At 41.9% G+C, this 25,290-nt stretch overlaps 1 protein-coding gene across 4 annotated transcripts in view; it reads left to right on the top strand.

The window, feature by feature from the left end:
- THADA (THADA armadillo repeat containing) overlaps positions 1-25,290 on the top strand; it is a 312,101-nt gene that overhangs the window by 230,457 nt on the left and 56,354 nt on the right. For 2 of the 4 annotated variants that reach the window (XM_060116777.1, XM_060116776.1), the window contains exons 31-32: positions 3,879-3,973; positions 14,600-14,680. In XM_060116777.1, coding sequence (XP_059972760.1) covers positions 3,879-3,973; positions 14,600-14,680 — 176 coding nt within the window. The remainder of the gene's footprint in view (positions 1-3,878; positions 3,974-14,599; positions 14,681-25,290) is intronic. The other 2 variants (XM_060116779.1, XM_060116778.1) reach the window with 1 other exon arrangement.

The following is a 25,290-nucleotide window of genomic DNA, read 5'->3' as shown; positions in this document are numbered from 1 at the left end:
GGACTCCAGGCCAGAATTTCTCTCTGAGTCAGTTTCAAAGGAGAAGCCATGGATGGACTCCTTTGTAGCCCCAGATCCTCTCTGTTTCCTGGAATCAAGAGCAGCAGCCTTTGAGGGAGCCTCCCATGATCTCGTTAGACTACGTTAGACTTGGCCTAGAGCCTCACAGTTATGGGAGCAGTCAGAGTGGTCCCTGCGGTGTCCCAGGAGGCCTGCAAGGTCGGCAGCCTGTGCCAGGTCAAGAGAAGATGCAGAATGCTTCAGCCTGGCAGGGGGCTTTAAAGATTGCCAGCCTTTCCTCCCTATTCATTTAGAAATTTAAAAATATATATTAACCTAGCTAAAAATCTCATGGAAAGTAGGCTTGAAACCCTGTAGGGTCAGGGGTAGGCGGGGAGACCCCTGAGTTCCTCCAGACTTGAAAGTCATACCAGTTTCCCAAAAACTTCCCTTTATGGTTCCGTATGGCTTCACCAGCAGAAAAACATCTAGGGTGAGAAGCTATGACTCTATGAGGCCAAATGGAGCAAGGAGCACACCAGGGAGCACCAGTTAGCACGGAGTATCCCACCTCCTGAGAGCCTGGCTTGCCTCACTCTTGTTTCCACCTTCTCAATACATTCTCTGTCTTCCCGGGCTGGTCTCTCCAGGTCCCTGGACAAGCCAAACTCATTTCTTCCTACATCTGTTGCCCCCTCTCAAAATCCCCTTCCTTGTCAACTTTGTCTATCTAAATTCTTCCCATCGTTCACAGTCCAGTTGGAATTACATCTTCATAAATCCATTTCCATGTCTTTAGTCCACCCTAATATGTTCTTTCCCTTAACTCCTTACATCCTGTCCCGAAGTTTGTCTTTGTTTCTGTCTCCATAATGAGACAGAACTCTCCGAGATCAGAAATCATTTCATGTGCATCTCTTCTCAGCACGTAGCTCAAAGCTGGATGCTCAGGAGGCCTTCCACCTGCTATCTGCAGACCATTTATTATTCAGCCCTGTGCTTCATGTCTGATAATTCATTAACCCCTGGCATTAGGTTTTCTTGCTTTCTTGAGTGACCATTTTTTTGGGGGGAGGGGAGGATATCCCACCTGTTAAACAGTGGAAATGCCAGAACTGGAAATATCATTAAAGAAGTTTTCATAGACTGTGGGCTTTTCAACTTCACAGGTCAAGTTATGGACTGACCTGGGGAAAATTGGATAAAGACAAAAGATAAGGGTAACATTTGGGGAGGGGGAATTCCAAATAGATCAAAGTGTTAACAAGAACAAAAAAAGGAACTGTAAAGTACTAGAAGAAAATATGGGAAAATTAAAAAATATATATCTGTATTTATGTTGGAGAAGGGTTAGAGTGTTAGCATGACATAAAATCCAGAAGGCATAGATAAAAATATTAATATATTTGACTGCATAAAACTAAACATTTTTGAATTGCAAAAAAATATTATAGATAAAAGACAGATGATAAACTGCAAAAACATATTTGCAACACATGTGACAAAGGGCAGATTTCCTTAATATACGAAGAGCTCCTACAAATCAATAAGGAAAAGACCAATAACATAATGGACAGGAGATTTGATTATAGTTCACAGAAAAGGAAATTCATATGAGAAGCATATGAAGGGATGGTCAACCTCACTTATAATAAAATAATTGTGACTTAAAACAATGAGATACTGTTTTTCACTTATCTTGGCAACGGTCTAAAAGTTTAATTACTGTGTTGGTCAGGTTGTTGGTGGGTGGGATTCTTACACACTGTTGGTGAAAGTATAAATAGGTACAGTCTCTTTGGTGAGCATCTTATCAAAATCAAGCAAAATTTTAAATGTGCAAATATCTTGATCCAGCATTCAGCTTTTAGGGATTTCTCTTTTGAGTACTCATTCACATGCATAAAACTCATGTACATATATCTTTATTGCAGCATTCTTTTCAGCAAAGTATCTTTAACAATCTGAATTATTTCAATAGGGGACAGGTACATCCATGAAATGGAGCAGTTCACAACAATTTAACAAATAAGGCGAGGGCTTCCCTGGTGGCGCAGTGGTTGAGAGTCCGCCTGCCGATGCAGGGGACACGGGTTCATGCCCCGGTCCGGGAAGATCCCACATGCCGCGGAGCGGCTAGGCCCGTGAGCCATGGCCGCTGAGCCTGCGCGTCCGGAGCCTGTGCTCCGCAATGAGAGAGGCCACAACAGCGAGAGGCCTGCGTACCGCAAAAAAAAAAAAAAAAAAAAAAAAAGAGTTAAACAAATAAGGCAAATCTCTGTTTTTAATAGAATGATATATCTAAAATATATTAGCGGGAAAAAAAGTAATACTCAGAACTTAGTATGTAGTAAACCACTACTTATATAAAAATAAACAAGTGGGTAGCTATAGATAGATGCTTGTAAATGAATAGAATGTGTCTGGCAGGGTATACTGTAGAAAGTAGTAATAGCGGTTGCCTCAGGGGAATAGAACATGTGGGTAGATGGTGGGGGCATGGAAAAGGAACTTTATTTTTACTGCATACCCTTTTGTACTGTTTGAATTATTTTTATACCATGTGCATGTGTTACCTGTTTTTTAAAACTAATTTTTTAAAATAGCCAGGCGTAGGTATGAAATTAGGCCAAATGTGAGGTATACACATAAACTAGTAGTTATGTCGGGGAGCAAGCAAATACTGTAGGTGAAGCAAGTCAGTGAGGCAGGTCACCAATGGGGAGACCTTGAAACAAGACAGTTTTAACTTAAAAGTGTCTGATTTGCTTTTCATGCAAATCATGCATATCCCTAGGATATGGGCAGTTCAGGACAGAGTGTGTATAAACTAGGGAAATGGTAAAACTGTTAATTTACAGGGAGTGAGAAGGATGGATTGAGGGATCAAGCCAGATGGAAATATACTAACCAGAACTTGTGCCCTTCCCTCATCTGAGGTGGGAGGCAGGGGAGCAGGGCAGGGAATGTACCACATCAATGCTGACAGTGACTCACCGTGAGGTGAGGTGATTAAGGTGTCAGTTGTACACGTCAGGAATCTGATTCAGGTCACAGAGATACTACGTGGTAAAGCCAGCATTCAAACCCAGATCTGTCCCTACTGTTTCTGTCCCTACTGTTTCTACTGCTTGCCCTGAGTTCTTAGTGCACCAAGGAGGTTTGGGCCCTTTTCATGGTCAATATGAACTGAGGCTCAGAGCCGGGGGCTTTCAGTGGTGTACACAAAAGAAGGTCTTCATTCTTTTTTATCTAGACCCCCTAAATCGGAGCCCACTTACTTTTTCCAGCGTGTGGTTCAAAGCGTAAAAAAGAGCTGCTCCATTTATTGAAAGAAGAAAAAAATCTCATTTATCGGGAAAGGAATGTCTGTTGCAGCGTTTGTTAATGCTTTTCGCGTGTTTGTTTTTTCAGCTGGTTATTGTAAGTCCGTAAATATGGTTTATCACATGTGAGTGCAATTCTCCTCCGAAATGCTAAATCAGTGATATTCATAACCAATGATTTTCCCCCTAAATTTGTCCAGTTCAGAGGAAGATAACAGAAAATGGTGTCGTATTCCCCCTACCCTCTTGTTTCCAAATAACTGGGATCAGATATTGGTTGTCGTCTGTTTTCAATTGATTTTCTTTGGAGCCAGAGCATAGAGTTTTCTCTGTTTCGTACACTCACAGCCCCAACCTCCACCATATGCACTAGGATTTCATTTTCTCACTTGACTTGCTCGTGTGTTCTCACCATTGGTGACTGTCCATCATTTTTAGCATTCATTACAACTCTCTCACGTGCCTGGTAGAAAATACCCATTTTCTCTTTTCTGTGACTCAGGCTTCAGAGAGAGAAAATATCGATTTATTTTCTGTTCTTTTCTTTTCTAGGCAAAATCCATGTTTGGTGACCAGAGCTGTGTATATTGATATTCTCTTCCTGTTGACTTGCTGTCTTGACAAACCCTCAAAAGACAACCGGCCAGGTATGAGTCATATTTGTATCATATTTTGGAATGATTACAGGTCTTTGAAATGTAGGGAGGGTTTTGAGCGGCTCTACCACGCACTCCCCCACCTTCTACTTTTGAAGGACTAACCACATATCAAAATTAAACATAGTGTCATATGGTTTCCTCATAGAAGCTTCCCAAGGAAACTTGTCCTTGTTTAGTTGCAAGTTTGTTTTTTCTATTTGGTCATTCAGGGAAGAGTCTGGACTCTACTCGATACCCTCTGTATTTCTGAGACCTTGGCTCTTTCCTATTTCATACATTTTCTTTGAAAGGTCATCATTTTCAATAACTCAGAGTTCATTCTGTTCCATTTTGTGGAGATAGCCGAGTGGACTCATTTGATGCTGGAGCCTGGATATTTGAGACTCAGTCTCAAATCCACCCCTCGCTACCTTGAGCTCTGACTTTATAAGTGTTCCTTGGTGTCATGTATGTTTCCTGGTATGGGCCCCAGATCCACATGCAATTGTTCTATTTTCATCATGATTCACAAAGTGGTTTTCTTAAAAGGGAGAGGGGCAGCTCCAAATAAAAAAATGTTTTGATGTGTTTATATAAGAGGCCTCAGGAAGTGCTGTACATGAGTTCCAGGCCACAGACTGAAACTGATTTTCATCAACACAAACTGGAATGCAGGGTAATGAGCCTGCAACTGGTTAAAATCAGCCTCTTCTAATTGATTAGGCCTGTCTAAAGGAGGCTACAATTACAAAGTCAGATTCTGAGTACAAGCAGGCCAGGCCTTTCCTCTGTTACATTTAGTCTGTCAATGATTTGTTGTCTTCAGTAAATATATTCAGGCTGTCAGAGTCCAGCTCTGTCCATATGGAACCCTGTTCCCAAATTCAAACCAATTTCAAATGCTTTGGGGGGGAGGTGCGAAGCTACCTCACTCGTATCAATGCATATTAGCCCACAAGGCCCCTGTGGCCATGCAGAGGTAATAAGAACACACCTGGACTTTGATCAGCTCCACGTCCCTGCATAGGGGTAGCTGTTGCATCCTTTTGGTAGAAGAGGATCATATCGTTTTATGGCTGTGAAACGCTTCTAGTTTATACTTCTTATCCCAGCATAATTATTAATAGTGCCCCTTTTACTCTTGAAAGTGTCCAGGTTTGCACAATAAATCACAGGTCACCCAAGCTATAAGGGACCTCAGGGTTGCGTCCACTTTATTTTACACTTGAGTTAACTGGGGTCCAGAGATGTTATATAAAGAGATTATGAATCAGGTGTTACCAAGTAAATCATGTGGGGTTTCTACCATTTTTGTATTTCAGTTCCAAATTTCATGTAGCTTAGTAATACTTCTCTGCTTAATGTCTAGAGAGCCTTGTCCATGAAAGAGTGGCTCACTACTTACAAATCCATTCACTGGGTTCCTATCATAGTTGTGTGGTTGACTATAATCATTAGGTTTTTCTGAACTAAGTGTTTCTTGGTGTATTCGTACCATTATTTCTTGTCTGGAAGGGTTTAACACTTGAATGTTGTAAAATACCCTTCTTTCTTCTCCAATTGCCTGTCCTTTACTGATGAGCTAGGTTCCTCCATGAAGATGACTTCGGCCTTTTGGAATCATCCTTTCCACAAACTCTTGCATTATTTAGCGTTTGTGCCCCAATTAAATGTGATCACAAGCTGTTGTTTATTACTCAACAGTATTTCACTTGCATCAATGTATTATACCTCTTAGAGTCATTACTTTGCAGAGTAAGATATGCAAGGGGTGGGGCACTTTTACTCTTTTTCTAACATGACAGCTATAGCTCTAAATATTTAATCCTGTACTCTCCAGTACGGCAGTCACTAACCACATGTGGCTCTTGAACAACTGAGATGTGGCTGATCGAAGTTGAGGTGTTCTATAAGAATAAAATACACACCAAATTTCGAAGACTTAGTATAAAAAAAGGTTAAATTTCTCAATAATTTTTACATTGATTACACATTGGAATGATAATATTTTTGATATATTTGTTTAAATTAAAAGTATTATTAGGGCTTCCCTGGTGGCGCAGTGGTTGAGAGTCCGCCTGCTGATGCAGGGGACACGGGTTCATGCCCCGGTCCGGGAGGATCCCACATGCCGCAGAGCGGCTGGGCCCATGAGCCATGGCCGCTGAGCCTGCGCGTCCGGAGCCTGTGCTCCGCAACGGGAGAGGCTACAGCAGTGAGAGGCCCGCGTACCGCAAAAAAAAAAAAAAAAAAAAAAGTATTATTAAAGTTAATTTCATCTGTTTCTTTTTAAAATGTGGCTATCAGAAAATCAAAAATTACATATATGGCTCATATATTCCTATTGGACAAGCACTGATTTTTTTTCCAGTCCTTTGGGAATTGCCCTCGTAAGCCACAGGATATATATATGTGTGACTTCTGTATGACTGTATGTATTCATATACTACATCCACACAAATAGTGGTAGCAAATTTTCCTCCTTTGAGGATGAATTAGATATTTAGAACTAACCAAATGTCAAATAAAATGGCAGTTAAGGTAGATAGCACTGTTTAGGATAAAAGTAAACTGTGAGCTTAAAATAATTAAATCGATTCTTGTGTGTTTCATAAATTATTTCCAAAGGCAGTTTGAGCAATAGCTAAGTGTATCACCAAACAAGGTGATCACTTACCTGGACGTGTAGATTTCAGTATGATTTCTAAGTATTGTCGTGACAGTTTTACCTTGTAAATGCCTTGAAAGAATGGATCGTGGTTAGGTCCTGTGTCCCCCAACTAAGCAAGTAGTAGGCCTGCGTTAAATGGATTTGTTATTAACTGATTGATTGAAATGCAGAATTTTCCTCAGTTTTTAGAATAGTAACAGGTGTCATCAAGATACAAATCTTATTTAAACTCATGCATCAATCACATGTAAATTCATTTTCCAAATTCAAGTCAAATGTATATATTATGTGTATATGTTTGTAAATACACATCTATCTACCTCTAAAGCTCGCAGAGCTCAGAGTAGGGAGTACACCACATAGGCTTTAAAGCTAGATCCCTAGGTTTGAATCCCAGGTCTGCCATTTACTAGCTTTCGTGACCTTAGGCAAGTCATTTAACCTCTTTGAGACACTTTTCCTCAATTGTAACTGGGGATATAATAGGATCTATACCTTAGAGTGGTTGTCAACTAACACATGTAAAGTCCTATGTAAAGAATGTACTTTGCATGGCACAGAGTAAGTGCTCAATAAATTTTAGCTACCATTAATATTATTATCATCGTTATAATTATCACTGGCTGGAAACTATGCATCTAATCCCATTTCCTGCAGCCTGGCAGAGTTATGGTCAATCCCTCACATTTACAACTCTCCTCATGTTCTTAAACATTTTCAAGAAAGAAGAAATGCCTGCTTTCCTAGGAAAACACTGAAGCATACCTGGCATGGAATGTCAAGAATCCACCTTGGAATCCACTTGATTAGGGATGCTCCTGCCCCTCTGACTGATCCAGAAAAGGATCATCTTGTGGTTATTGTTCATTAATTTTTTTGTTCATCAGACATGACATGCTAACGTCAGACAAGTTAAGCACCTACATCTGGAGAGACATATGATATGTTTGGGGCTTATAAGTAGGTCCAAAAAGGGATACAGATGCTATAAAGGAAGTGTGTATGGGATACATCGGAGGCACTAAAGAATGAAAGGTTTTTCTACTTGGGAGGACAGGGAAGCCTTCATAGAGGAGGAGGTGGTTGAGCAGAGTTTTGAAGATGAGTAGAAATTCACCAGATGGGCAAAGGACAGGTGGGTATTATAGACAGAGGAAGGAGCATGTCTGCAGCCACAGAGGCTCACGTCAGCACAGCTTTCAAAGAACAGGGACAGTGCAATTACAGTGTTGGGTTCAAGGACAGGAGGTGTGACTAGAAGTGAGGCTGGGAGGTGGGAACTCGGTCAAGGAGGGAGTCATGGTCCAAAGTCTAAGGAGCTCGAACTTGACCCTGTAGACAAAAGAGATTATCGGAGGATATAAGACAGAGGGTAGGGTCACGTGGTTTTTAAGACAGAGTGACATTTTCTGTGCCCCCATCCTTAAAGGAGTCTTAGGATCCTTAATGGAGCCAGGTTCCTTTGCCCCGGAAAAAGAATGTAACTGTAAATGCATTCATGGAATGTCAGGGCATTGTCATAACGATCATTGAGGGTTTGGGAGATGGGGGGTCCGAAGTGGAGGACTAGAGTTAAAGGCAGTACAATGCTGAAAATAGTTGTTTTAGCATGGTGTGATTTTAGGGGGATTTCTTCCTCTTATTTTCCATTTTACTAATTTTACATAACATAATTCTGTTTTATTCATATGTGTGTATATACATGTATTTCAACAGTAACTGTATCTAAATATGAATCTTAAAGGAGATTAATTGTTCCAAAAGAAAAGAAGTAATGTCAATTTCTGGGAAACTTTTTTGGACGGAGGAGGATCTGCCTGTCTCCTCTCAAACACTATTCCGTAAGTGACCTTGGAAGGCTATTTCTACCTCTAAAATGTCTTAGAACATTGAAGGGCTGGGGGCATAAACAATGAGAAAACCAGTGAAGGGGAAAGGCAGAGAAGATGATTAGAACAGCTTAAGATAATGATGTGTTTTGTGTAATTCAGACTTTTATCTTAGTACTTCCCAATCATTTGAGGTTTCCTTAGCCATTAACTAGGTTTTAAAAATTCCAAATCTGGGGGTTTTGTTTTGAGTTTTAAAGTGATTTAAACCCACAAGGACTCTCTGTCCCCTGTATTCTTTTTCCTCTTCTGAATCCAGCTGTCATCATTAGTATATATCAGTTTCCTGCTAGAAAGAAAATTATAGTCTCCAGTTGGAGTTGGGGGGATGAGGAAGAAAGAGCCTAACTGCTCCAAGGACTCAGAGGCTGCGTTACAGGTCTGGGCAGGGACAGGGAAATGGAGAGCTTTCATTCTCATTTTAAACCCATCTTAAATTATTTGCTCTCAGGTTGGAAATTTTCCATTGAAATATCTGTTTACTGAAATACTATCTGAGACTTGACTAAATATTTACTCCCTTTTTTCTGAGAGGTGGACTTTCTATTTCTCTCTTATGCCCACACCCCTTAAATTTGTGTTTTTCACAGCTACTGAATTGAACATTTTCTTTTACCAAGTGTTTAAACAAATATCTTACCTATTTGCACTGTCTGACTTTCAGTTTAAGTTCTCTTGGTGGGTTTATGAGTGGATTTTTCCTTTCCTAGTCTCCATTTTACTAATTTTGTGTAACCCCGTTCTTTCTTTTGTAATTATGTTACATATTAAAATGTGAATCTTGAAGAGGATTAGTTATTCCCAGTGAAATAAAGAAAGGACATAATAACAGTTTCCAAAAAGTGTTTTAGGTGGAGAAGGATTTGTCCATCCTACCCACATCGTGTAAGTGATCTCAAAAGGCTGCTTCCCTACCCCTGAAATGTATATAGGAGGCCCATTGTATTCTAATTTTTAGGAAACATTACTTTCAGTATCATCTCCCTTGTAGGGATCATAATAATTATGGCCAACATGTACTGAGCATTTAACTCCATGCCAAGCACTGTGCCAAGCATTTTGCACACATTAGTGAAGGAGGTACTGGTGGTTCTTCATTTTAGACGTGAGGGAACTGAGGAGCAGAGAGAACTGCCCGACGTCACTTGTATAGTAAGAGAGCAGAGCCCGAGCTCTCCAGCCGCCTCCACCGTGGTCCCACAGCACACTCAGGCCTGAGTCAGGAAAACCACTCCTTGTCTCGGGGATGGTGCCTTAGACCCCTATGTTGATTCAGCTTCCCGGGCTTCTGCCCCTGCTGCAGAATCCCCAGGCCTCAGGGAGGGGTCCCCCTTTCCAGTAGCTTCACGATCACATGCTTTTATGGGGACTTTCTTGCCTGCACTGCTATCTCCCGTCTCCGGGGTGTGTGGAATAATATGAGAGCGTACCCAGGGCTAGTTACTAGAAAGAGAAAGCTTAACGCTCCCGGGCAGCTACCTGCCCTTTTCCCCTTTGAAAGTGGACCCACAGCCTCTGCATGAAAGACTTCCTAATACCAGGCGGCTGGTGACCGCATTTTGTGGTTTCTTTGTTAGTTGGCATTTATAGTTCGGATCTCATCATTCTGCCAAGTGCAATAAACATTTTGTTTTAACTAGAATGTAACTTTTATTATTGTTATTATTTTTCTTCTAAATGCCTTAAAAGTGACCAGCTTGTGAGCATGAAGTCAGGATCCCTAAATAGTCTGAATGCCAAGTCAGTGTGCCTTGTAGATCAGTACAAGATTAGAAGACAGGCTCTCATTTTTTACTGCTTGTGTTTATATCATGGAAGTTCGGTAACATAAGCCCTCCCAAAGGCCAGCTTAGATGTTGATGGTGGTTAAATGGTAAAAATCTGTGAGAAGTATTCAGTGATGCCTTCTTGTATTTGTACTGCCTTGAACATGAATAATATATGTGTGACAAGAATAAATATAAGGTCAATGGGGTTTTTTTGACATATAACTTCCTTTACCTAAGTTCCTGGGACATATAGCCAAACAATTACAGAGAATAAAACCATTGGCAACTTACAAACACCTGCTTTGATTATTTGGTCTAATTAGGTTAAATTTAACCAATCCCATCTGAACAAATTGAAAACAATTCTTATCTGTTCCCTCGGTCATGCACTTTTATCGGTGTTGGATGCAGATGTGTTTAATATGACACAGTTGATGTTATTCTCTCAGCTCTGGGTGGGAGATAAAAGGGAATTGAGAACATATTTTTAGAGTCTTCTAGGGACTTTGTATTTATGGGTCTGCAGCTATGAAATTTCAAAAAAAAACTAGGCTTTGTTATCAATAAATTAGTTGCCTTTCTCCGAAACACTGGGACTGTCATCTGAACTGTTGCTTTTGCCAAAGGTCTCTTTCCCAGGGAACAGTGAACTCCTAAAATGAGCAGATGATTCCTAGCTACCATTCAGAAAGAATAATACAGGATGTGTTATTAGATTGCTAGGTTGATGTGGTATTGATCCCTTGTTAATTCCAAGCCCAGTGCTGAGTACAGTGGCCCACAATTCTTAGAATTTTAGAGTTTAGAGATCATTTCATCAGTAAGTAGAGTGGAAACTGTAACAATTAAGTGACTTGCCCAAGGTCATACACCTGGTTAGTGAAAAAGTCAAGCTTTCCTGGCTCCTGGTCCACTGCCCATTTCTGTGACCAGAGTTAATAGTGTTGAGAGTTGGGCCAAGTGTCTGGATCTGTAACAGAACCATGTCATGAAACCTTCGTACTCACATTTCCACCCCAGGAGTCAAATACTCTTCCAGTGGGCAGCTGGGGTCTCAGAACATCCGTGATTTCAGTTTTCTATGTGTTCCTGTCTTGCCCCACTCTAACCCCAGTCCTCACAGATAATCTGAAACTAGTTTCCCATGTCAGTTAAATTAGTTAAGCAAGATGTTTTTGAAAGCTTATTCTAGATATTTCATGTAAATGGAATCATACAACATATAGCCTTTTGTGTCTGGATTCTCTCACTTAAAGTTTTCAAGGTTCATCCATTTTGTAGCATGAGTCTTTTCTTTTTTTATGACTGAATGATATTCCATTGTTAGATATACTATGTTATGTTTCATCAGTTGATGGACGTTTGGATTGTTTACACTTTTTGGCTGTTATGAATAATAATGCTATGAAGATCCATGGACAGGTTTTTGTGGGGATATATGCTTTCAGTTCTCCTGCGTATTTACCTAGGAGTAGAACTGCTGGGCCATGTGCCAACGCTAAGTTTAACTTTTTGAGGAATTGCCAAACTTTTCCCAAAGAGACTGCACCACTTTACATTCCCACTGGCAATGTATGAGGTTTCCAATTTCTCCACATCCCTGACAATACTTGTTATTGTCCATCTATTGATTATAGCCATCCTAGTGGTATAAAGTAGTATTTCATTGTGCTTTTGATTTGCATTTCCCTAATGGCTAATGATGTTGGGAATCTTTTCTAATGCTAATGAGCCATTTTGTACACCTTCTTTAGAGAAATGTCTGTTCTGATCCTCTGGGTTGTTTGTCTTTTTATTCTTTTTTTTTTTTTTTTTTTTTTTTTTTTTTTTTTTTTTGCGGTACGCCGGGCCTCTCACTGTTGTGGCCTCTCCTGTTGCGGAGCACAGGCTCCGGACGCGCAGGCTCAGCGGCCATGGCTCACGGGCCCAGCCGCTCCGCGGCATGTGGGATCCTCCCGGACCGGGGCATGAACCCGTGTCCGCTGCATCAGCAGGCGTACTCTCAACCACTGCGCCACCAGGGAAGCCCTGTCTTTTCATTCTTGAGTTGTAAGAATTCTTTATATATTCTGGATGTTAATTCCTTATCAGATATACGATTTGCAAATATTTTCTCCCATTCTGTTCACTGACTTTTGACTTTTGTGTTAATGTACAAAAATTTTTAGTTTTGATGAAGTCCAACCTGTTTTTTCTTTTGTTGCTTATGCTTTTAATGTCATATCTAAGAAACTGTTGCCTAATCCGAGGTCACAAAGACTTGTATACATTTTCTTCTTAAGAATTTAATAGTTTTATGTCTTAACTTTTCGGTTTCTGAGCCATTTTGAGTTAATTTTTGTATTTGGTGTGAGGTACAGGTCCAGCCTCATCCTTTTGCATGTGACTATCCATTTGTCCTGGCACTCTTTGTTTAAAAGACTTCACCTTTCCCCATTGAATTGTCTTGGCACCTTGGTCAGTCAGAAAATCAAGTGACCATAAATACATGGATTTTCTGGACTCTCAGTTCTATTTCATTGATCTGTATGTCTGTCCTTATACCAGGACCACACTGTCTTGATTATCATTGCTTTATGATAACTTGAAATCAGGATGTGTGAGTCCTCCAACTTTGTTCTTTGTTTTCAAGATCGTTTTGGCTGAGTCCTTACATTTTCATTCAGGTTTTAGGTTCAGCTTGTCAATTTCTGGAAAAAGAAAAGTCAGTTAGGATTTTTATAGGTATTATGTTAAATCTGTAGTTCAATTTGAGGAGTATTGTCACTATAATAATATTATATCTTCAGATATTCAGATCAGAACACAGGGTGCCCTTCCATTTATTTAGGTCTTCAATTTTTTTTCAGTGATGTTTTGTAATTTTCATTGTACACCTCATGAACATCTTTTGTTAAATAATTTATTCCTATTTTATTATTTTTGATGCTGCTGTAAATGGAATTATTTTCTTAATTTCAATTTTGGATTGTTCGTTGCTACTACACAGAACTATAGTTGATATTTGTATATTAATCTTTTATCCCATGACCTTATTGAATTTACTTTTGCTTATTTGTTTGTCTGTTTTTGTGGACTTAGAACTTTCTATATATGAGATCATGTCCTGTGCAATAGTGATAGGTTTTACTTCTTCCTCTCCAATCTGGATGCCTTTTATTTATTTTTCTTGCCTAATCACCCTGGCTAGAACTTCCAGTACAATGTTGAATGGAAGTGCCTTGTTCCTGATCTTAGGAGGAGAGCTTTTAGTCTTTCACTATTAAATATGGTGTTAGCTGTGGGTTTTTCATAGATGCCCTTTATCAGGTTGAAGAAGTCCCTTCTGTTTCTTGCTTGTTGAGTGTTTTTATCATAAAAGAGTGTTGGATTTTGTCAAATTCTTTTTCTGCATCTAATGAGATGATCGTATAATTTTTGTCCTTTATTAATGTGATGTGAGTCATGACTTTTTCTTGCTGAGTAGTATTCCATTATATGCATGTGTTGTTTATATTAATTCACCAGTTGAAATACATTTTGGCACTTCCACTTTTTGGAAATTGTGGATAATGCAGCTCTGATAGCATTATTCCACTTTTTAGAAATTGTGAATAATGCAGCTCTGAGCATAGAAATATTTGTGTGGCCATATGTTTTTATCCTTCATAAGTAAAACCTAGGAAAGGAATTACTAGGTCATATGATAAGGATTCTTTAGGTAATAAGAAGCTGCCAAACTGTTTTCCACAGGGCCTTACCACTTTGCATTCCCAGCAACAATGTATGAGAGGTCCAGTTATTCTGCATCCTCATCTAGACGTGGTATTGCCCCTCTTGTTAATTTTAGCCATTCTGGTACATGTGTAGCAGTGTCTCACTGTGATTTTAATTTGCATTTCCCTAATGACCAGTTATGCTGAGCACCTTTTCATGTACCGTATTTGCCATACATATATCTTTCTTGGTAAAGTGTCTATTCAAATCTCTCATGCATTTCTTTTTTAAATTGTGTTTTTCTTATTACTGAGTTGTGAGAGTTCTGTGTTCCGGATATAAGTATTTTATACAAACATTTGTTAAAGATTTTCTACCTATCTGTTGCTTGTCTTTTTTCTTAACAATGTCTTTTGAAGAGCAACTGTTTTTAATTTTGATGAAGTCTGATTTATCCATTTTTTCTCTGTGTCTTATGCTTTTTGTGCCCTAGTAAAGAAGTCTTTGCCTGTCCTAAGGTCACAATGATGTTCTCTCAGGTTTTCTTCTAAAGTTTGTTTTGTCTTTTTTTCTTTTTTTTGGCCGTGCCGCGCGGCATGTGGGATCTTAGTTCTCCGACCAGGGATTGAACCCCCGCCCTCTGCATTGGAAGCGTGGCGTCTTAACCACTGGACCGCCAGAGAAGTCCCAGGTTTTCTTCTAAAGTTTGCTATTTAAGGTTTTACGTTTAGATCCATGGTCCACTTTAAGCTAATTTTTGTGTATGTCATGAGATAAGGTCAAAGTTCTCTTTTTAATTTTTTTTTCATATGAATATCCAGTTGTTCTGGCTCAGCAAGATCTCTGGGCTCTGGGTTCCCCCTCTCTGTGCTGGAGCATGGAAGTTGCCTCTAGGTAGTAGTCCAGGGCAACTATAAGGCCTACCTTGTTTGTTTCCTTCTCTCAAGGAAACCTACTACTCATGTCTGATGTTTAAAAACGATAGTTTCATACATTTGTCTAGTTTTCTAGTTGTTTATGGCAAAGGGCAATTTCTGTAGCAGTTAAACTTTCATGGGCTAAAGCAGAAATCACTTTCATCACTTTGTTTTGAAACCTCTTAGTTCCTCAATTGTAAAGTGGGGATAATACCCTCAGAGGATTGAGGTGAAGGTCACATGAAAAAAATTGTAAAAACTCCATGAAAAGTAACACAAAAGGAAAAATCCAACACTGTAAGAAAAGCAGCTATTAGGAAATAATATTGATAGCAAGAACAAAGAAATGAATGGTCATCTCATCCAGAGGAGGAGACAGAGCTTCTGCTGGTCCCATGGCCAGGTATGCTTACTCCCAGACTCACCTCCATTGCCCATCTGGCAGAATTTACTTAAGTCCTCCCTGGCTGGGGCCAGACTTCACATTAAGTAGCATTTGCAGTCCAGCCAGACTCTCTTGGGTTTGCCAGCTATACTGTACCTTGTAGCATCATTCCCAGAGACATTGATGTAGTCCAGTGGTGCCAGGAACCTCTTCAGTCTTAGAGTCTGTTTCTCCCAGAACTGTAAACTGTAGTGCTGGCAAGGGACTGAGATCAGTGGTCCTAGTCTCTCATTACAGGTGAGACAACAGAGGTAAGCCCCAGTTATTTAAAGGAGTCTTCCCAGCCAGCTACCAAGACTCTCAAGTTGATTTCACACTGTATCTCATTGCCTAAGGGTGGAAGAGAAGCCTGAGGTCCTTTGTGGGGAAAAGGTTAAATTAAACAGGGATGTCTAAGGTATGATGATAAGGAAGTTTCTGATTGCCCAGTCTTGTCCTTAGGAGCAATTCGCTGACAAAGAATCCAAAGCAGTGTATTACTTAGAAGTAATTTTATGTTTGTGTCTTTGGGTTTTCATGTGTTTATCCACAAGTATTTCCTGACTTCCTCCCAGTGTTGGGCAGAAGCAGGGATGGGATGATGGGTGGAGGCGAGAAGTAAAAACTGCTGGTCCCACCCAGTGCCTGATGAGCTCATTTTTAGCCTACCCAAATCCTTTCAGAGCTCTTCTGACTCCGTGTTGTCCAAGCCACTGGGACTGTGCCTATTTTATGGGTTGACTAGAGAGTCCTTCAAATAGTATTCTCAGAAACTCTTCCTTCTTCCTCAACAGCAGATAAGGAATTCTGTGCTTAAAAAATACTTTGAGAATAGGCTGGGACAAGGGAAAGGGGGGAATGTTTTCAAAGGGGTGCGTGTCAGGCACCATACCTATGAAAGCCGGGCATGAGACCTAGAGACCTAGGAGTCCAGAGACCTAGAAACAAAAGTAGGCAAGAGGGCTTCCCTGGTGGCGCAGTGGTTGAGAGTCCGCCTGCCGATGCAGGGGACACGGGTCCGTGCCCCGGTCCGGGAAGATCCCACATGCCGCGGAGCGGCTGGGCCCGTGAGCCATGGCCGCTGAGCCTGCGCTCCGCAACGGTAGAGGCCACAACAGTGAGAGGCCCGCGTACCGCAAAAAAAAAAAAAAAAAAAAAAAAAAAAAGTAGGCAAGAAATAAACAACTAGTACCAGTTCAGGGCACTTCTCTAGACAAAGTTAGTCTCCAAACCCTTCCACTAGGTCATTGTACATGTTTGTAACTGGAAGGGCCCCTCGGGTCTGGATTACAGTTCACTGGGAGGGGCAGAGGATTAAATAGAAGAACGGAATTTCCCTTCGATAAGGAGAAGCCAAGATTTATTAGATCAGTTGATTTGTTGTTGTTGTTGTTGTAGTTCCTATGGTTTCCTTTTCTCTCCAAATACAGTTTAACTGAGAAATTGCGTAACAGGACATTAACATTCACGAGTGTACAAATTATCATCCGTGATTATTTTTAGAACCAGTTTATCAACTGTTCCAGATAAGAACTTTTGTTGGATCTGATTACAGATCTCTCTAACCAGAGCTACAGATCTTTGAAACAGAAAAAAATGGCCCTTTCATTATGCCTTAAAAGTAAAATCTGCTTCGTATTTCCTCACTCTCTACTTCTTTAAGAAGGGTAGAGATTCTGAGGGGGGGGAGGATAGGGGAAATTTCTACAAAATTTTCTTGACCAAATGGTATCAGAGAATTCAGAACCATTACAATATATGAAAGAGAAATTCATTTGTTCAGTTATTCATTCAAGCCAGAGGGAACAGCATGTGCAAGGTCAGGCAGAAAACAGAACATTCTTCTGAGGCTCAGTCAGTGGCAAGTGACCACCGTAGTGGCACAATCAATATCATTGCCATTTACATGGTATCCACAGTAAGTGTCTTACTCCATAGCAGTGAAACTATTTTTTTTTTTCTGTTTTGTTGGTCCTTTCAGTCCTGAGGTGAATCCTTCCCCCTTTATGGATTCTGATTGCTACTTACAAGTAGAACACGTTTGCTGTGATTACTGGGGTTTTAGCTTCTCCCATAACCATCTCTGCTGGGGCCAAGAAAACTCTGTCAGTTTGGGCCTGTACACTTACTCCCTCTGGCCCCTTTTATTTTGGCCAGCTCAGCACAAAGCAATCAGGCTATCTTGGTTCGTGACATTAACAGCGAAGGCCAGGAACTATATAATATTCAGGAGCTCTTTGGTTGAGCACTAGATGAAGGGGTTGACATATGATTAGGGGCCATGGTGTACAAAAACAAATACCATTAAACACTAGAATTATACACGTTCGGCATGGCAAGATGTTTATACTATGAGAAGCACAGATGATCTCAGATGGTCTGAAGTAGTGGTTCTTAAAGTGTGGTCCCTGCACCAGCAGCAGCATCGCCTAGGATTTGTTAGAAGTGTGATTTGGGGGGCCCTGTCCCAGACCTACTGAATCAGGAGCTCTGGAGGTGAGTGCGCCGAAGTTTGAGAGCCACTCGTCTAAGGTAACAGCGCAGCCACCATCCTGGGGTTATGCTTGGTGATTGGAATGTCAGGTGAAACTGCCCTCTCTCTTTTAATTGTTATTTTTCAATCTCTTTCTCTCTGTTTGCCGAGTACTTAGAGTTAAATTCACCTAAATTAAATGCTCTTATGGTGAAACTCCACTATATCCATAATTATGTGGTAATGATATCATCCACATTGTTTTCCAGAATGCTCTTGTCAAAGCTATTTAGATTAACGTGAATCTTTTAAGATTACGTTGATTTTTTTTTTTTTTAACAAACCTGTAGCTCAGAAAATCAAAGATAAATGCCCCATGGGCCTGCCCTTTGGGGCTGTGTTCCTCCTTTGGGGAGGAGACTGACTTCCCTAATTAATAGAACAGGATTTGGGAACTAGGAGCTGACCATGCTCTAGGTAGTGCTGCTTTTTAAATCCTCTTTCAGCAGCCTGAGTTGATGTTAGCGCCCTACCTTGGTTGGTTAGAAAATGGCAGCTTTGAAATCCAGTTAATTTAGCAATCACTGTTCAGGTTGCAGACATAACACTGAAATCTGCACCTCGCCAAAGAACTAAAACTGCTAAAATAACACATCTGAGATTCCCAGAGGGAATTGTGTGAATGGACCACTTTGCTCCTTCTCACAGACACTCTACTCGCTGTCCTGAGGGACTCGGCAAAGTCCCTTCATTCCTCTCTAGGACACCTCTGTTCAGGCTGGGCATGTTCTCCAAACACATCAACCTCAGGAAACTTGATCAACTTCTCCAAAGCTGCAGTTTTCTAATGCTGCTCCCTGGTGATATTTTCACAATAAAACTATAGCAAAATGACAACTATAGCAAATTTTTCTTTAAACCAACCACATTTTTTAAAAGAATTGTTCTTTATGATGACACTAGGAATCTATGACTTTTTTGGTGTTCAGATAGCCTTTCTTTCATGAAATAATAGATGGTAGGTTTTTAACATCCTTTCTTTACAAAATAAAATGTTGGCAACTTATACCAGCTTGTCACATTGTTTTTGATATTTGATTGATTCTTGAATTCCAAACTTGAGAATTATTTCTCCATTGAACCGGGACATAGCACAGCAGGAGGTATTGTCTTTCCAAGTGAATCCAGCCAATAAGCCATTCCTTTGAAGGCTAGAAATATGCTTGCTCTAAAGAAGAAAAAAAGAAGTTAATTTCAAAAGTGAAATCAAATTGGATGTTTAGAATCAGTCACACATACTTGGGTGACTAAAATGACTACACTGTTGGGAAAATCCAAAGATATTCCAAACAAGGAGGGCTGGGAAAAAACTCCAATTAACAAGAGTTTATAAAAATCATCTAATTAATGAAAAATAAGATGGGGCCAGTAAAGGGGAGGGACTTGATTCTTTCATTGGAACACTCGACTTTCCAGGAAAGATAGAAAGGAGGCAACCCAAAGCCAGCAAAATTGAAATTGCAAGTAGAAAAGTTATCTTCTAGACAAGAGGGTTGCCAGACCTCAGACTGAAGAAGAACTAAGTGCCATCAAAGAACTAACTTGAGTTTTTTTGTATCTTGCGGACAGCAGGCACTCACAAAAATGGAAACAAGTACTCGGTGTTGATCTCAACTTTGAAATGCGTTTGGTAGGGCAGGACACAAAACTGTGCTTCACTAGGAAGAAATCCTGGTTGTGAGATCCACTTGGTGAGCTCTACCTGCTGTGGGGTGCAGAGCCCATAAAACAGTAGCTGTGACCTCAGCTGAACAATAGAATCACCTGGGTCACCTTGAAACCAGGCTTGCCCCAGAGATGCAGTCAAGTGTCCCCTGACATAAGTGTTTTTCTAAAACTCTCCAGATAAATTTAACGTACCTCCTGGGCTGAGAAACTGCTATGCTAGAGAGGAAAGCAATACATCCTTTTTAGTCACTGCTGCTGCTCATGTTTCTAATCCCAACCTCCTGTTCTGCCCAGAGACCCCCACACTCTGGCAGAGGGACAGAGGTTGTTCTGTGGTCCACATCTAAATGGGAACTCCATGAGAGCAGAGCCTGGTCTTTCTAATTCACTGCTACACCCTAGCCCTCGAACAGAACCTGTATATAATGAGCCAGTATCAAAGGCCTGCCTGCAAGGGGCCTTTATAGACTTTATTCATTCTTTTGAATTCTTGGGGGTTTCCCCTCCTTTGATGTTTTTATTGGTAAGAGAAAATGGGGGGCAGTGAACTTTCTAGTTCTTCACTATAGTGAAGTACTGGGCTGGAATCAGCTGTGCCCTTTGGAACTGCAACCCCTACTGCCCATCCCAAAAACCCTGTGAGCCCCTATGAAAGTCATAGCTGAGGAGTGTGGTTCTCAGCTGGGGCACGGAGCAGAATTACCTGTTGGCTTCTTAAGACTCCAGATGTCGGGACTTCCCTGGTGGTGCAGTGGTTAAGAATCCGCCTTCCAATGCAGGGGACATGGGTTCAATCCCTGGTCGGGGAACTAAGATCCCATATGCCGCAGGGCAACTAAGCCCACGCACGCTCTAGAGCCCATGCACCACAACTAGAGAGAAGCCTGTGCACCGCAAGGAGAGATCCCTCATGCCTGCAGCTAAGACCGGACACACCCCAGTAAATAAATTAAAAAAAAAAAAAAAAAAAAAAACCTCCAGATGTCTGCGACCAACTCCAAACCAACCGAATCAGAATCTACAAGGGTGGGATTGAGGCATGGATGGTTTTATTAAAACCATCAGGGCTTCCCTGGTGGCGCAGTGGTTGAGAGTCCGCCTACCGATGCAGGGGACACGGGTTCGTGCCCCAGTCTGGGAGGATCCCACATGCCGCGGAGCGGCTGGGCCTGTGAGCCATGGCCGCTGAGCCTGTGCGTCCGGAGCCTGTGCTCCGCAACGGGAGAGGCCACAACAGTGAGAGGCCCGCGTAATGCAAAAAAAAAAAAAAAAAAAAAAACCATCACCTGGGACTTCCCTGGTTTTGCAGTGGTTAAGAATCCACCTGCCAATGCAGGGGACATGGGTTCGAGCCCTGGTCTGGGAAGATCCCACATGCCGCGGAGCAACTAAGCCCATGCACCACAACTACTGAGTCTGCACTCTAGAGCCCGCGAGCCACAACTACTGAGCCCGTGTGCCACAACTACTGAAGCCCGGGCGCCTAGAGCCTGTGCTCCACAACAAGAGAAGCCACTGCAATGAGAAGCCCGTGCACCACAACGAAGAGTAGCCACCGCTCACCACAACTAGAGAAAGCCCGCGCACAGCAACGACGACACAACGCAGCCAAAAATTAATTAATTTAAAAAAATTTTTAAATTACTTAAAAAAAAAAAAGAACCATCCCCTGAGGGCAGTGATTTTGAAGTACGTGGCCCAGCAGCAGCATCACCTGGGAGTTTGTTAGAAATGCAAATTCTCAGCCCCCACCCCCGCCCTCCTGAATCAGAAACTTCGGGGGTGAGGCCCAGGCAGCAGTCTGTGATTTAACAAGCCCTCCAGGTGGTTCTGATGCTCACTCAAGTTTGAGAAACTCTGCTTTAGGACACCTCGTTGGGTCTTGCTGCAGAACCAAGAACATTTTTTCTAAGCAGCAGTTTGGAGAAAGTGCCTACATGAATGTCATCTGATAGTTTCCTAGCTTGTGGCTCCGACCTAACCTCCCCTGCTGCTCCTCTATTGACACATTAATTCAGCGAACCTGTTCGCAGGTCTCTCCTGTCTACTCTCTCCCAACTCCCCTGAGCACCTGCCCTGACCTTTCCTCTCCCAGGCAGGCACCTCTGGGCAGCCTCTGTGCCCATCTTTAATTAATTAATTAATTGGTTGATTGATTAATTAATTATTTTTGGCTGCATCACGTCTTAGTTGCTGTGTGCGGGCTTTCTCTAGTTGCGGCGAGCAGGGACTACTCTTCGTTGAGGTGCGCAGGCTTCTCGTTGCGGTGGCTTCTCTTGTTGTGGAGCATGGGTCTAGGCACATGGGCTCAGTAGTTGTGGCACACGGGCTTAGTTGCTCCGCGGCATGTGGGATCTTCCCGGACCAGGGCTCGAATCCATGTCCCCTGCATTGGCAGGCGGATTCTTAACCACTGCGCCACCAGGGAAGTCCCTGCCCATCTTAAATTTTGTTCCCTTCTGAAAGTCCCCCCCCCCTTTTTTTTTTACTTACGATAGAAAATAAGTGCACATTGCTTTCATTTTGGTCATTCTTATGGCTTTTGTATTCCCCTTACCTACAATTCCCTGTGTGACCTTGGGCAAGTAACTTAACCTCTTTCCTCATCTGTAAAATACCAGGGAATCATAACCGCGCCTACTTCATTAAATGATTTAGTACTTGTTGAAGTGCTTAGACTAATACTCAACGAGTGTCACTTCTAAAAGTAATTATTATTCATGGCATTAAATAATGGATATATAATATTCTATAGTGCCTGGCACGTTAATACTCAATAGTTGTCGGCTCTTGTCACTAATGATTTTAGGGTACTAAGCATTTTGCAATTTTAGTGGTTGTCTTTATGCTCCCATCAGTTTTAAAGCTCTTTGACAGCAGGTAATTTTTCTTTCTCAGCTCTGAATCTCTGTATCTCCGAAGTACCTACTATATGCTTAATGCATGCTTATGGGATTATACTGAAGTCCACAGGCAGTGGAGGCCAAGAAGTCCCAAAGAAGCCCTTCCTGAGCAGGTGCCCCAAGTCCCCTATCTTTGGGGTTGTGCCTTCAGTCCTGGGCTTCTTGATCATGTCATCCTTCATCAAGGTCTTAAAGGAAGCAAGTGTGTCTGGGTGCCTAGCTCTTGAGTCCAGCAGACTATACACTCCGCCTAGAATACCTATAGCAGGTTCATCTGAAAATTATCCAGAATGACCAAGACAGTTCTTCCTGTTTTTAATTATGTTTTAAAGAGCATGTCTCTGAGCCATGTTTCTGACTCCTAGCCTAACGAATGAAATCCCTTTTTGATACAGTGTTGTCCTCAGGTAGCAGTGGGTGGGAAGGCTAGGAAAGTGACACCTGGAGATCACTGGAGTGTGGTCTTCTCATTTCTAAATTATACCGGGATTAGGTTTTTAGGCATTGAAAATACAGATGATGACACAAAAGTTGAGGATCCTGACACCTGGGGTTTTCCCTGCTGCTTTGCAAAGAAGGCTGCCCTCCTGCTGGAACTTAGACCTCAGCAGAGTCTGGGTTAAGAGCAGCGGTGTGTCTACAAGCACAGCTAGCAGGTAGGGGGTGGTGGCCCCTAGGGGCACCATCATACAGGAGCCCAAGCCCCTCTTTTGCCTCTTTGGAGAAACTTCTTTTTGAAGTTTGATGTGTAACAGGAATAGTCTATATTTTTATTATTTATTATTGCAATAATTCCTGGATTATTGCAAGCCTATGTAATATTTCAATTCCAAGTGAGTTTTTTCCAACTGTTACTTTAATCTTTTACATTTTTATTCTGTTTGTGATCGTTTTCTACGCGTCAGTAGTGTTCACTGAGTTATGAGATATCTAAATTTCAGCAAGGCATTTGATGAAGTCTCTCCTGATGTTCTTGTAGATAACATGTGAGCAGAATGGTAGAGTTAGGAGGATTCATAACTGGGGAATACCTAGACCCTAAGAGAGCTGGTTAATGAATTGATGAGAGCTTGGAGTGGGGAGGGGGATGGGGCAGGCAGGGAGCCAACTGTAATACTCACCAACGCCCTCTGTCCTCCACGCTGGTCCAGTCCACATTTTTAGTGATAACTTACAGCCTGCTTGTCCAATTGAGGTTTACCCAGCTTCCATTGGATGATGAATGTGCTGTATGAAGATCTGGGTTCTGGGAGGCACCCAAGACTCCTTCCCCAGCCAGTCCCCCAGTGCTGCCAGTTTTATTCCTTCGATGCTTCTCAAACGCATCTTCTTCCTGTCTGTTCCTTGCTTTACACCCTCATCGTTTCTCTCTTCCACTACTGCAGCAGTCGTTCAGCTGGGCTCCCTGCCTCTAATATTGGCCTCTCAGCAGTAAGAACACTTCAGTGGACATGTTCACCTGACCTTGTTGCTTAAAATAACCCCTCGATGGCATCCCCTTGCCTGCAGAAAAATGTCCAAGCTCCTTCACGTGGCCGAGGAGGTTCCCCATGTCCTGGACATGCTGCTGCTCTAGCCTCATCTCCCGCTGTTCCCCACCTCGAATTCTGTGCTGAGGTCAGACTGCCTATAGTTCCTCATGTGGTACATTCTGTTTTATGCCTTTGAACCTTTGAACCTTGGCTTGGAACCTTGGCTTGGAACCTTTGCTTGGTGGTTCCAACGCATTCTCCTCTCTCTTCCTCTGTAAGACTCAGGTGATCACTTCCACCACTATATTAGAATCACCTAGTCATTCATTTCTCTTTCTCAAGTTAGAATATAAACTCCCTAAAGCCATTATTCTTAATTCACTTAGCACCCAGCACATAGTAAGCAGGCAATAAATATTTGTGATCAGAACTGAGAATACAAAAAGATCTCAGCAATCTAAAAGATAGACCATAAAATTTAACAGGCATCTGCTTCAGTTTAAAACAAAGAAAACAAGTCTTGATTTAAGTCCTGAGTACAAGGTGGGAGATGGATGACTCACCACTGTCAGTGGACCATGTGAAAAAGAAAGGCCTGCGGTTCAGTTGACTTTATGCTCCACATGAGTCAACGATGTGATACAACTCCAGGAACCTCATGTGAGAACAGGGCAAGCAACAGTCCTGCTGCTCAGACCACGAGGGAGAGTCGTGTGCTGTCGTGTGGCGCCATGCCTGAAGAGGGGTGAGGCACATCCAAAGCAAGGTGGCTTAGAACAGTGAGAGAGGGTGGACCCCATCATCTGGGGACTAGTTGAAGGAAGTAGGGGTGTTTCACCTGGAGAAGACAGAGGGGATATAATAACTGTATTCAAATGCCTAAAGGACTCAAAATGCAGAATTGGGCCACTGAGTGGAAACTCCAAAAAGAACTTCGTGGCAAATAGATCTATTAACAGTGGAACAGTCTGTCTTGTGAGCTCCAAATCACTGTAGGGTTCTACCAAGAGGCTCTGAGAAGAGGTGCTGTAGAGGGGATCTGAGCCCCTGAGGGAAGCGTGGACTAGGTGTTCTTTTATCCTGCTCAGCTTTGAGGCTTGAGGATTCAAGAGGTCACTGAGTTTATATTTATTGACTATTAGGCAGGGGTGCCAGGAGCACATCTTCTGATAGGAATGCCTTCTGTCACTCTAGGGGGAAAATTATGAATTACCTAAATAGAAAGTGCTTCTGGGCCAGAAGTCTGAATCTTAGTGACCTAGTCACTTATTACATGGTTAGTGTGACATCTACTCAGGAATGACGTCTGGTTGTCCCACCCAGGGTATCCAGAGTCTTGTGTGTTCACCTGTGTCCTTTTGTGGAACTTGGAATACAGTGATTG

Source organism: Mesoplodon densirostris, chromosome 14, assembly GCF_025265405.1.
Source record: "Mesoplodon densirostris isolate mMesDen1 chromosome 14, mMesDen1 primary haplotype, whole genome shotgun sequence".
Classification (NCBI taxonomy): domain Eukaryota; kingdom Metazoa; phylum Chordata; class Mammalia; order Artiodactyla; family Ziphiidae; genus Mesoplodon; species Mesoplodon densirostris.
The sequence above is the reverse complement of the archived record's forward strand: the minus strand, read 5'-3'. Positions and strand labels throughout refer to the sequence as shown.